This window comes from Neolamprologus multifasciatus, chromosome 19 (assembly GCF_963576455.1).
Source record: "Neolamprologus multifasciatus chromosome 19, fNeoMul1.2, whole genome shotgun sequence".
Lineage (NCBI taxonomy): Eukaryota > Metazoa > Chordata > Actinopteri > Cichliformes > Cichlidae > Neolamprologus > Neolamprologus multifasciatus.
Genome location: NC_140457.1, coordinates 17,991,377 through 18,005,306, shown reverse-complemented (window position 1 = coordinate 18,005,306; position 13,930 = coordinate 17,991,377). Strand labels below are relative to the sequence as shown.

Below are 13,930 nucleotides of genomic sequence, written 5' to 3'. Positions count from 1 at the left end.
GTGTATAGGGAAGTGACGTCAGGGAAGTGACGTCAGGGAGGCGCGAGACCAAGCCCGCGATAAACATGTACACATGTAGACTCACCGACCACTTCATTAGGTACTCAAGTTTGACTTCAGAAGTGCTTTAATTCTTTATTTTTTTTTAGTGTTTTGTACAACAAATTCCTACCCTATGATCAGAATATAAAAGTAAAAATTAAGGCCATCCAAAGTTTTTTCTAATCTTCCAATATGAGTTATTATACTTTTATATTATCTTACTAGTTTTTATTTTGTTTTGACTTTTTGTTTGGGAGTTTTTAGTTTTTATTGTTTGAAAATGTTTAGTTTTACTTGGGTTTTACAAATATTTTATACTTTGGTATGAATACTTATTATTTTTACAGATTTGGTATTAATGCCCATATTTATTTATTGTATTACTCCGGCCAAAGTATAACGCAAAATTCCTATAATTTCTAGAGCCTGGCTGGTACAGGATCTTTAAGACTAATTGATATTTTCGGGATTTTAAAAAGCGATCAGCCAGTGTTTAGACACACTAAACATAAACAGATTACTCTGACATTTTCATCTGTGGTTATTAGGGATGGGTATCGTTTAGGTTTTATCCGATACCGGTGCCAAGCCGGTACTTTTGAAACGGTGCCGGTGCTTAAACGGTGCTCAAACCGGTGCTTAAAGAATGGAAAACACAAAATTGGTCCAAAAACCTCTCATGTTTAGCTGTTTTTTTGTAAAAAGATAACAATGTTAGCCTTTTCTGCAGCTATAGGGCATATATGGTATCACTCTTGGCTGGAAGCAGTGCTTAAACAATGGAAAAAACACAAACTTTGTCCAAAAACCTCTCATGTTTAACTGTTTTCCACTTTTTCTTTGGTCATTTTAGCCTTTTTGGCCAGGGTGAAGGGAGTATCTGCCATCAAACAAGAAGACAGCCGCATGTAACTACGACGGTGTTTGCTAGTTCACCTTACTGCATTAATGTAATAACGTGGTTAGCCTACTCAACGTAAATTACACACGAACAACATTAAGCTACTCACGCAGAGAAGAACAGCTGCTGCTGCCATCATCCTCATCATTTCTGCTACACTGGCAGGGCTAGGGGCCAGGACTCTCCTCTTCGGGTTCATGTTGCTAACTCCGGTTCCGATAACAGGCACCACACCCGCAGTAGATGCGCTCGGTGTGAGGTCTCGCAGCAAGCTATCAAATACAGCGCATTTCTTGGCTTTTAAAAAAAACTCTATGCGTCGCCAGGTGTTTCATCGGATTTGAGGTGTTACTTCCTTTGACAGTATCACAGTATCAGCTTAAAGCACTTGTTGCAGGCTGCTGAGTTTGCATATTTTGCTGTGAAGTACAGCCAGACTTTTGACCGCTTCGCCTTGGGCATTTTTAATCTGTAGCTCTGCTCTAAAAGAAAGTACGTACCTGGACCCGCCTACTATCCTCGGAAATGTAAAATGATTGGCTAGAATCTAAAGTGTATCACAGCTCAGGAAAAAAAAAGCACCGAAATAAAGCACCGAAATGTGCGCTGCTTTTCGGTCTGGTTACTACCGTTTATGTCAGAACCGGTGCCATCATGGCACCGGACACCGGTACCCATCCCTAGTGGTTATTCATGAGTCCTCAATAAGATAATATAAAAATGAATTTAAAAATGGTTTTATTGCCACAACAAATCACTGATTACTTCAGCTCATGTGTTCCTTCCTCCAGTTGTGTGAGTGGCCACTGGTGGGCAAACTATGCAACATCAATACTAATAACATATTTATTTGGCCCTTATAAATACTGATACAGACATATCGGCAAATAACTAATATCAGCCTCTCAGATGATAATAATTTTAACAAAGATCTCTCTATAACACATATAGGTTATTTTATATAGCCTACTAATGACTTTTAGTATATTATGTAAATGCCTGACATAAATAAAATGAAATAAAATATTAAGTGGCCTTGTGTTTTTAAAACTATAATTTGTAGTGCGCAAATTTAGAATGGTTTTGCATTAAAATTGTAAATTTGCTCATAAACATTAATCTGGTTAATATTAATTGAATAATATTGATGTGTAACAATCTTCAAAACAGAAAATCTCCTCTGAAAATAAGTGGAAAACGGAGTATTACCAACAGTGCTTTGTAGTAGGCAGATGAAAGAAAAAGAATTGTTCATTCGATAATAAGAATGTAACTATTTAAACTTTTTTTTTGGGGGGGGGGGACTTCAAAAACATTTTGAAGTCTCTAACAATGCGCAGTTACTTACTATGCTAATAAGACTGGGTGAATTTAAAGTAGAGTGAATCAAAAACTTAGCTTGTTATTCAGAAAATGAACTCTCCGGTCTAAAAGGCATGCTGAATTTATTTTTGTATCAATATATGCTTCATTTGTACCACTCGTCCCTCTGGTGTTATTTGAAGTGAAGTCCCAACTCTATCTTTAGAGTTTGTGCCCTTGCAGTTAAGGACAGGAGACGTAACAGTGAGCTGTGAGTCTGAGAGTGTGTGACATTGTCGCTTTGGATCAATGTGATCAGAGAAAAGAAAAAAAAACTAAACTCAGATCTTGTTTCCTTGTTTTGTCTCCTTTCTTTCTCATCTTGTGCTTTGAGGGCCCCACAGACACACATGTTATAATATTTGTTACAGTTTATTAAAAAGTCATTTTATTAGTGATAACATTCATTGGGATTTTAGACATTTTGACACCTTTATTGTTTTCACTTAGACATTCACATCACGGTCTTCAGTTCACATGTTCCACATTATTTTTTTCTAGGTCTCAATAAAAAAATAACATTAAAAAAAGTCTTTGGCTTCAACCTGGCGTGTCTTCATTTTTCAAATGGTCTGCAACAACATGCAACTTTTTAAATTTTACCTCTTTTTCTTACATGTGCCTCTGAATGGATCAACGCTCTGTAACCATAAAGGTACCTCACCCACCCACACACACACACACACACTCAATGAAAATATTTCTGCAAATGACAGATGATGAAATTAGCAGGATGCGCAGATCATGCAGCAAAGACATTATGAAAATTCCAAGATAAGACTCCCTGGTGTAGCAACAGGATGTGGATGAAGTTCAGTGCTATCGCTATCTGTAACTTTTTTCAAAATAAATAAATTAACACTCTTGGTTTCCTTTTGTTTTAATTTCTTTTTACTGTGAAACTTGCTAAAAGTGCATATTTTATCCACATAGCGATGAACCCCACCATACCCTCCATCATATCTGATATTAGCCACTGTCTCACAAGGCCGTCTCCACACAGGATGACCCCCTCCGTACATAGTAGCGCCTCACTTCTCTCCCGCCTTCGCTGCCCTCGGACCGGTGCACAATGAGAACAGGAAAGAAGTGTGCATCTCTGTACGTTGGTGGACTGTTGCTGAGCGCCAGCTGGCTGGAGTCCGACCGGCAGCACTGCTCGTCCGCGCAGCAGGGCTCCGTCAGATTGCTGCTGCGACTCCCTCGATGGGAGCCGTACATGCGGCAGAGGGAAAAGCGAGAAGTGTCCAAGGAGAGGTGCGAGTGGAACAGCGCTCCGCGGCAGGACAGGATGGAGGAGCAGCTGGAGCTGGTGATCATCCTCCTCCTGCCTCCTCCAGCTCCTTGTCCGCTCAGCTCGCTGCACTGCTCGCAGTCGTCCTGGCTTTGGAGAGCTCCGTAGCTCTCAGCAGTCTGGCTGCTGTCCAGTAGAAGGCAGTTAGAGGAAGACGTGTCTTGTAATGAATTAGAAGCCCCTGTCCTCATGTTTAACAGCATCGCCTCAGAGTAGCTGGGAATCACCTGGCGATTGCAGCGTATGTGCCACTCCATCTCAGTGCTGTCCAGCGTGTCAACTCTGGGAATAACGCAACCAATATTTCTCCCCACAGGCCTGTCTTCATCTAGAGGGGAGGGGCTGCTGTGGGTGTACTCCAACCCAAACAGTTTCTCGATGCGGTAGTGCACGTAAGCAGTGCGGTACTCCGTGAGCACTCTTAGAGGCCAGGAAAGCATGAGCAGAGCTGCCAGCCAGAAGGCAACCTGGGAAGTGTACCAAGGCATGCTGTCTGGGTCTACATAGGCTAAGAGGTTTTCTCTGAAGTCCACATTCTTTAGTTGCATCCCCTCCCGAGCCTCCATGTAATCATCCAAACCTTCGATTTGAGAGAAGAACCTGGCTCTCTGGCTGAGGTAATCATTTTCTGGGCCCGCCTCGGTGAAGCTGAAACACTTGGTGAAGCGCAGGCGAATGGCTGGATGCCTCTCCAGGCCTCTAAGGTCACGTGATACATCCTTCATGCCACAGTGGCTGTAGTCAAACTCGCCCTCGGCCACGTGAGTGTTGACTCGCTCGTGGTACACCTTCGTGGTGGTGTAGGCATCCCCGTTACGATACCGGGTCACCTGTCGTGTCCGCCGGACAAAATGGTAACTGATGGCTTTCCACCATATGCAAGGCTGGGCCCGCTGCATCCGAAGCACCCGCTCGTACACGCTGTCCACGTCTGCCTTGCACTGCAGCTCGCTCCTGGCCCTGCAGTGCCAGCACTCCACAATATACAGCACGTAGAGCATGAGCAGGAAGGCCAGGGGGATGTAGATGAGGCCGTCCGAGCAGGGGCTGTCGTGGTAGATCATAGCGTGTCCTCCGATGCCCACCCCAGAGGCGCCCCGCAGGGAGGAGGTAAAGGAGGATGTTAAAGAGGAGGTGAGGGCAGAGTTGAAGCTTATCTTGGTGACCCGGGTCAGCTTACACCAGGCCACTGCACCCAGGCAGCTGTACATGAGCAGGGAAAGCACCAGGCAGCGCCAGTGGGACTCCCGACAGACGCAAGCACCCAGGGACTGCTTGACTGGACGCTGCTGCAGAGAGAAAGAGAGAGCGAGGGAAAGGGATGGAAAAGAAATGAAGGGGAGAGTAATGAAAAAACACACTTAAAGCAATGAACCCCCTAAACATGGCAGCGATTTTAAGGCTCGCAGCAGAAATGCAAATGAAAGTGGTTAAGCTATAAATCAAAGCGCTTTTTCCCTACCTAAGCACAGAGTAAATCACACTGAAGGAAGAACACTGGGTTTCAGCAGGGACTGTAATGTAAGTAAAACATGTACAAGTGAGTTAATCGGATCATGTGCAATACCATATCAAAAACAAGAGCAATTATGAGAGCAATTAAGCAGATCAAGGGAACTTTTTTCTTGATCCTACACCAGTTACTGTGGAGGACCACCTTCTGTAGATTGTTCTTGGATAATAGCGGCTGCTTGTTAAAGAGTCTTATTTTCTAATTCTCTTCTCAGTCTGGAGAAAAACGTTTATACCTGCGGGCGCACAGAGACAGCCGCTTAACAGCAGCATACAGAGAACAATGGTGTACATGACTATGATAGAATCTGATAAAAATGTAAATAACAACGGCAGACAGCATCTGATCTTTTTAGGTATGGTCAGGTGTATTCGTAAAAATCAGATCACCATAATAAAGGTAAACAATAAAGTGGCAGAAATCAAGCATTGCATGATGTTGAGAGAGAAACAAGATTTATTCCTGAAAGAAAAGCTCTTAATGGAAGTGTCGGCATGGATACAAGCTTTTTTCATGCTATTTTGCAAAACAAAGTTCCACCAGTTATCAATAATGGAAGCAGTTTGTTTGTTCCATCTCCAAACAACACATTTTAGTTCCATTAACAGCTAAATTACAGCTAAAGTAAATAGAGGTCGACTGTAACTGAACACAGTGGGTTAACAGTGGCTCATAGCTCTGTCTCCTCACACAAAGAAGGTCCTGGCTTCACATGCACCAGCTGGGTGAGGCTGCATGGAGCTGTATGTTCTCCGTGTACTCTGACTTCCTCCAGAAACCTGCATGTTAGGTTAATGGGTGATTCTAAACTGGCCGTAGGTGTCTGCTTGTCCAGGGTGCAGCCCTCATTTTGCCCCATAACAATTGACACAGACTCCATCCTCCACAACCTCTGAATAGGATAAGCAGTTAAGAAAATTTATAGATGGACCACACTGAATTTCAGTTATGAAGCACCAGTACTGCACTTGAACACATTCATTTTAATCTACTTGCAGTTGGCCTATACTGTTCTTAGTAAAGAATAAAATATCTCACAATCTCACAGCTTTTCGCCACTCAAAGAAATAGTAGGGTAAAAGTATCTTTTTTTTTTTTAACTTTTTTTTCACTCTCCCTTGAGTACAAGTCCTGAAAGCTTCTCTTGTTACCACTTTGTCACAAACCCATCCATCACTCTGCGGAGCACTGGGAGGTTTGGAGCGGAGCGCCCAAACAGAAACATAAAGTGCTCCCATTTGCAAAACTGAGCAGCGGTCAAACAGTCCTATTCAGCAAACACACTGGCTGAAGGCTATTTCATCAGTAACACTCACAGTCAAAACTTCCAGAGTGCATAAAGAGAACCTTAGCTCGGACCTTACTGAAATTAAATTGACTGCATTTTGTCAAGCAATTATCTGAGATTCCTGATTTCAAATGCTTAAATTTGTTTTTGTCTTGTGGAGATATTCCTCTACATTGACTACCTCTGGTGTTTTATGGAGTGAAAGGATGTATCCTGACAGCCAGCCATTCATTACTGCACTGCCACAGGGGTGGAGATGCCTTACACTGCCGGTTCCACCTGAGTTATTTGTGGAGCAAACGAGGGATTCAGTTCTTGTGAACCAGAGAGGGCGGACTTTGAAGCGGTCCAAGCCTTGTGACTGTGACTGCAACATCTGAAAAAGGTTACCCTTTAATAAAAAAGAAGAGCTGACTCATATATGCTAGATCCTTAGTCATGGAGACAGTTTACAGGAAGCTGAACTCAGGAAATGTAAGGGAAAAATAGGCACAAGTTGCTTGCAACCACAGAAATGTGGTCAGAGTCATCCCCCTGCAGACAGAAGCACAGTAATTACACGATGACAGTAAAAACCAAGGGCGTGGAGGAACTAATGCAGACACATGCATGTAAACTTGGGTTGTGCAAAACTATAATCTGTGCTTTTGTCGTTACAGTACTTTTCCACATCACTGGAGTGTGCTGCCACTATGTCAAATTAACTATTGTGACATTTCAAGAAGCAATGATGCTGTTTGGCTGCAGGTGAAAGTGATGGCACAGAGATGTCTGCACAGGGCACCAAAAAGGCAGTAATGAAACAAAACCGCATGTTTTGTGTGGCTTTTCCTCCTACATTTGAACAATGAACATATGTCTCTTTATTACCTACTACTTACTTTTCTGGAAGTTATCAGAGAAGAAAAAAATAATGACTACATCTGTCTGCTCTTACCTCCTCCGGGACATCACTCTCAGCCGGTGAGTCCTCCTCCTCCTCTTCTCCATCAACATCATTGAGACCGCTGGCCGCCGCGTCCTCCGCAGAGTCCTGATCGGATGAGAGCATGCTGCACTTTTTCGCATGTCCGACAGAAACTGGAAGCTCACTCCTTTTTATTCACTTGCTTCGCTCCTAATAGCGCTCCGCTCGCTCCCCCCTTTGGTGGCCCCCTCAGCCCCGAGGCGTCTGGGCCGGAGCCAGCAGGCTGCTGCTGCTGCTGATGTTGCTGCTGTGCGGAGCGGGAGTCCCGCGCTGCTCCCGGAGGAGGGGGGCGGGGTTCAGGGAGTTCACCGCAGCAGAGACAGCAGAGGTTAACCATGATGCAGTCAGTGTACTAAGTCAGTAGCTGAAGTTACCTGAGAAAGACCATAAAAAAGGGGCATCGCTGCATTTGTTAACGCAGGCACTAAGTGGATCCGAAACGCTGGTATGAAATGTTTTACGACGACAAAGAAGACCGCACTCACTTCCGGTTAGGATCAAACGGCGTCCTTCACAATAAAAATTAATTCTTTCTTTCTTTTAAAATAGATTTAGAATAGATTTGTCAAAATATATACGTTAAATTGTTATTATTTAATCATTATATTTAAGGACAAAAGAATCTTCTAGAAATTATGAAATTTAAGTCAGTCAAGTTATAATGTTTTTATAACTAGTTACATTTTAACCCAGGGGTGTCGGACTCCAGGCCTCGAGGGCCGGTGTCCTGCAAGTTTTAGATCTCACCCTGGGTCAACACACCTGAATAAAATGATTAGTTCATTACCAGGCCTCTGGAGAACTTCAAGACACATTGGCTGTGTCCCATTTCAGGGTCTGCACGCTTGAAGTACGCGCACTACGCGTACTACGTACGGTGTGTACTATAAGTACGAGAAGTGCGGAAGTGAGAGGCTTGTGAAATGGGACGGTATATGCTTCGTCGCGCTGTTCAGGTTGCCTAGCAACCATAATACTAACCGCGAGACACGCTACATACAGCTTTGTTTGACAGAAATGAAGGAGAAAATTGTTTTGTTGGTCATTCATTTTTGTCATGACATCACTTTGATTAGTTGAGTATCTGAGGCTGAGACCACAGGACTGTAAAACATGATTGTTGGGCTTCATTTCTGTACTGAACAGTCATTTAAGATTAGCTAGTAAATAATAATTAGTTAATGTTGTTCATGAGACTAAAGTCATCTCACTATGGTAATGTAAATATAATATGGCCAATATTATAGTATTGTCAGATTATTATGATATATATATATATATATATATATATATATATATATATATATATATATATATATATATATATATATATATATATATATAATCTATATCACTGACTTTCAGCTTGTTGTGTTTGTGGATATATGACTGACTTTAATTATCCATAAAATCATCAGATTCTCTGTAAGATTAAGGTCGACTATATGTATATTTAGAAGTAGAGGCTTTAAAACCAAGTTAATGCTGAAAGTACAAACATCACTAGTGTCACATAACTTTGCCGACATGTGGCCAACAGCAATGTTTTAATGTTCTTCGTTATTAAACATTCGCACATGAATAAGTGACGTCATATTCAGTACTTACTTTTGACAGTTCACTTTTCGGCCGCTCCCTTCTGCCGTATTTTGCGGCAAAATTATCCACACCCACCGCCGCGCTATGAATTGTGGGATATATGGGACCACGAAGCGTGCACCGGACCACGCTTGATATTTGGGGAAATCGACGGCGCATTTGGAGTATGCATTTCAAGTACACTTCGAATTGGGACAGCCGTCGTCGCGTGGCGGTGACGTAACCGCACTTAAAATGCGTACTTCAAGCGTGCAGACCCTGAAATGGGACACAGCGATTGAGGAGGTAATTTAGCCATTTGAATCAGCTGTGTTGGATAAAGGACACATCTAAAACCTGCAGGACACGGGCCCTCGAGGCCTGGAGTTCGACACATGTGTTTTAACAATAAATATAGCCTTACAATAAGGCTAGGTCTTCTAATATGTTAGGCTATGTCTTTGTTTTTGACACATATATTTTACTTGTGTGTTTTGTTTTGCTCTGGTCGCTTTTTTTTTTTTTTTTTTAACTTGGGTTAAGTTTGAGTACCATGTGGTTTTTTTTAGTTATGATTGTGGATGGTGAATGGTTATCTGTCTCTCTGTGCTAACCCCGCCACCAATATAGCTCATTTTATTGTTTTTGTTTGTTTTTATTCCATATTTATTCCATTAATTTGATCAATCTACGGTTTTATCTTTTTTGGTTTAACCAACTTATAAAGCACTTTGCTCAACCTTGTTGCATTCAAATGTGCTATAGAAATAAAATTGACATTAACATCTGACATTTACATGTCCACTAATATATGTCATACACAGCAAATTCTGGTCTTTGAAATAAACTCTCTGGGAGTTCAGATTATCTACATTTGAGTGTACATGCGTGACCATCGAATGAACTCTAGTGCAGAGTTAGAGTAACTCTTTTCTGGGAGTTGATTTTTCAACTCTTTATAGGAGTTAAAACTAAACTCTCATGGAGTAAAATTTCTACTACCATATAGAGTAAAATTTAACTCATAACTAGAGTTAAGTTTGATATTAACTCTTTTATAGTGTTACTCATCAAATGAAAAAAGTTTTAGGTTTTAGGCGCAAATTACTACAAAAACACAATACTGATTATTATGAATGTATGAATTTTATTTATCAAAACTAACATATTCAAATATGAATGCTGCATGGATTAACATACATTCTGTGTAACAGTACTGTAATAGCATAACATCCACCATTATTGGCAGCTAAACAGTTCAGGTCAGATAGGCCTAACATTGGGCGAAAAGAAAAAAAAAAACAGAATTAAAGGGAAAAAATGACTACAGAATAAGCACTTCTTGTAATGCAGTGTTAACGTGAGGAAGACTCTGTAAAGTCTCCATCAAGCCAACAAATTAAGTAATGCAACTCTCTCACAGAACATAAAATTGTGAATCACACCCATATGACATTTGGGCATCAAAACATTTGAAATGTCTTACTTTCTCCCTTTCTAGGACCAGTATCTTCTTAGAAATGGTTTCATTTACCTGAAAAGCAGGTACTGATCATGGAAACACATTTCATGGTTAACATACATAACAAAAACAGCTATATATTTGGAGAGAGAGAGAGAGAGAGCAAGTCTTATTACACACTACAGTTGCAGAGCAAACTACATGAAATACTATATTAAATTATTTTTCTCTAATCTGTTTTATCTTCGTTTTTAAGCTTTTTCAGGTAATGGCAACTAAAGAGTCAAGTATAAGACAATTAAGTACTGTATCTACATTTCTTTCATGTATGCTGTCCAGTAGAGGCTGAACCATTTGAAGTCCGGCATCACTTGTGTCACTGCTCTGACTGCTGGTGGTAGAGACAGACAATGTATCTGTTAGACTTGGAGAGGAGGGCTCTTCCACATGTTGCTTCAGGACAGTCAAATCTGAGGGTGACAAAGAAAAATATTAGAATATAAGGTATATACAATCAAAAACACAACACAACAAAGATACCATTTATGCACACAGGGCCAGTAAATTGCACACTTTGATTAAATGATATTTTCTCCCAGGAGAACAGATGGTTATTTTGTATTTTATTATGGTAATATACAATTTACATACCACAAGGTGTGAGTGTCACATAGTGTGTTAGGTCTGAGCAGTCACGCAGCTTCTTGGATGATTGTGTTTCCAGGATGTCTGAAATGCATGTGATAAATCCAACTTACTGTTGAGCCATGAAAACAGCATTTTGTGATTGTTACCACAGGATATTAGACAAATTAAAAATGTTTATTTAAGAGTAACTGTACAAATCAAGTCCTTCAAAATCTATCAGAGCATATATTTACTTACCTTCACCTGTATAGATGACAAAACACACCTCTTTGACTGCTGCAAGTTCAGGAAAGACATCCTCATCCACCTCTATACCCTGCTCATCTGTGACTTTCAGTGCTGCATTTTCTGGTATGAGAAACTTCTGCTGCACTGAAGTAAAATCATCACTCAGTTACTAACAACATTATCATTTCCTCTTTAATGACTTAGTACAAACCATAACTTACCTGCTCTCACAAAATCTGTGAAGCTGACTTCTTCCAATTTTGCATATTTCTTTGTCTCTCTGTCTCTCTTACTTTTATCAACATCTTGGCCCCCTACAGAACAAAATACCTTTACTACTATGAAACACAACACAAGAAGAAGAGGTTGTTTATGGTAACTTTATGTAAACTGTGTATAACTTAATCAATAAACACTTTCTTACATTGAGTTAGCCTGTCCACACTAAATATTGCTTAAAATCTATTTAGCTAGGCTAGGTTTAGCAGACAATGTGACCGCATGTTTGCTGTGTCCTTGTTTTTACAGTTCTGGAGACAGGGTTGTGTGCATATCTCAGTGTGCAGCAGGACTAACTAACTGATGTTAATGGTACCTCAACATCTCATCAGTGCAGGCTGCACCTCTCTTTGGTTAAATACGGCCATTACCATGAGTCTAAACAGAATATTACTGTAGTTAGCTAACGTTAAATTAAACGTTAGTGTTAAAATTAAGAAATAGAAATAAACATTTTCATTGACAACGTGAAATGTGTATCTTAAAATACAGTAAGATAAGTTAGTTAGCTAACTTTTGACTAGCATTAGCCTAGCTGCTATCTCCAAATCAGCATAACATACAGAAAACACATGTAGTGCTAGTTAGTTAACTTTAGATTTTACTTATGCATCCATGTAATTGAATATATATATATATATATATATATATATATATATATATATATATATATATATATATATATATATATATATCACTACACTCACAGAAAATTCCAAAGTAGCTAAAGTATTTTTACCTCCTAAAGAAAGAGTCCAAGAAAGAAACACAGATAGGCGGGGTAACGGTCGACAGACAAACAACACCAGCAATGTGTTGAATTAGACTCCTTAGCACCCAGTGAATGAACACCTAAATATTACACCGCTTTAGAGTACTCCCCAACACTGACTGTAGAATAAGGTGAAAAATAAACTCCCAGAATGTAACTCTTGTGCACTTTTATGCCTAACTCCAGAATATTTAATTCCAGAGATTTGCTGTGTATGAAATATGATTAAATAAACATGTTTGTGGTTGTTACAGTAAAAAACCTTTTCTACTTGGGATTTAGGTTTTTTGTCTGATTTTAGATCAATTTTATTAATACAGTATGTCAAAATGAAAACATAACTGTAAATTCATACACGTGAGGCAATGATACCAAACAAGGCAAAGTAAATAGTTTTTAACGGTGAAATGTAGAGGAAACATCAAATGTAGTGAAAAATGGCCAATTATACCCTGGACCCCAGAGGGTTAAAAAATTTTTTTAAGTAACGCAATAGTTACTTTTTAAGTAATTCATTACTTTTAGAATATTGTAACTCAGTTACTAACTCAGTTACTTTTTTGAAGAAGTAACTAGTAACTATAATTAATTATTTTTTCAAAGTAACTTGCCCAGCACTGCTTACCAATATAAATATCACTGAAATAACTTTAAATGCGAATATAAATTGCCAATTTTAAAATCATATGCACAAGTTTCGCAAACAAAGTTATTTGCAGCCATTTACCTTTTACCCTTTTTAAAATAACCATTTCAAACTATTTACAGAACAATCAGCTGTTCTGCATTCAATAAGATGCCACACAAATTATTTGTACCACTCCAAAAAAATTATTTCTGTCCACTATAAAGGAGAACATCACAGCCTGATACCTGCAGACAGCAGTCACCTCATTGTTATGACACACACACACAACACTACACACTAACTAACTACACAAGACAACACATTAACTACACACTCCAAACATGCTCAACGTCACAAACCTCTCACATCTCAAAACTGTTCTCTCTCTTTTTCTGCTCTCTCTCTTTCTCACTGTCACTCCTAAAACTTCCCCCTCTTCCTAAACAACCAAATGTCAGGTTGCCCTATCAGTTTTTGATTGGTCGACATGGTGAATTTTTCCACCAACACGAAAGGGATGGGGGTTTTTGTTTTCTTTTTTTTTTGGTCATAAGCAGAGTGCTTGCTAGCGCTGTCCTTAACATGACGAAACTATTGAGGAATAAACGCTGAGTATATATTGTTTATCATGACTCTGGTTTTACGTGGTCTATCAGCACAATTTAAAAACTGGTATATATCACCTTGTTGCTTTGTCATCTTGAAGTGGTCATGTGATTGGCTTACCACAACTACTTTATTCTTCCTCAGTTAAACAGCAGCACTCATGCGATTGTTTTGCCCCCTTAGCTCCAGGTGTTGTGCAAAAAAGTGATCGTTGGGCAGAAAGTGATTGCTGCCTGCAGGAGCGCATGCAGCTACTTAAAGCTGTAGCGCCCAGATTACTTACAGCTACTTCCGTGCAACTGATATAAGGTGCTGTAAGCTAAACACAGCTTCAACCGTCTGTTTGTTGAAAAATAGTAACG

General features: G+C 40.0%; 2 protein-coding genes across 3 annotated transcripts; both read right to left on the bottom strand.

The window, feature by feature from the left end:
* Positions 1 to 2,278: 2,278 nt before the first annotated feature.
* On the bottom strand, positions 2,279 to 7,943 carry LOC146496373 (transmembrane protein 151B). Of its 2 annotated transcripts, XM_085144123.1 has the most exons (3): positions 7,338 to 7,437; positions 5,062 to 5,113; positions 2,279 to 4,888 (listed from the first exon to the last, which is right to left on the bottom strand). In XM_085144123.1, exon 3 carries the CDS (start codon positions 4,808 to 4,810, stop codon positions 3,287 to 3,289), a length of 1,524 nt encoding a protein of 507 aa, XP_085000249.1. In that variant the 5' UTR covers positions 4,811 to 4,888; positions 5,062 to 5,113; positions 7,338 to 7,437; the 3' UTR covers positions 2,279 to 3,286. The 2 variants fall into 2 exon arrangements, with proteins under 2 accessions (XP_085000249.1, XP_085000248.1); XM_085144122.1 differs by lacking the exon at positions 5,062 to 5,113 and having other exon boundaries at positions 7,338 to 7,943.
* A 1,819-nt stretch (positions 7,944 to 9,762) lies between these two features.
* LOC146496372 (uncharacterized) lies at positions 9,763 to 11,786 on the bottom strand. The gene is made up of 5 exons (XM_085144266.1): positions 11,774 to 11,786; positions 11,505 to 11,621; positions 11,293 to 11,427; positions 11,059 to 11,136; positions 9,763 to 10,877 (listed from the first exon to the last, which is right to left on the bottom strand). Exons 1-5 carry the CDS (start codon positions 11,784 to 11,786, stop codon positions 10,669 to 10,671), a joined length of 552 nt encoding a protein of 183 aa, XP_085000392.1. The 3' UTR covers positions 9,763 to 10,668.
* Between the last annotated feature and the right edge of the window lie 2,144 nt (positions 11,787 to 13,930).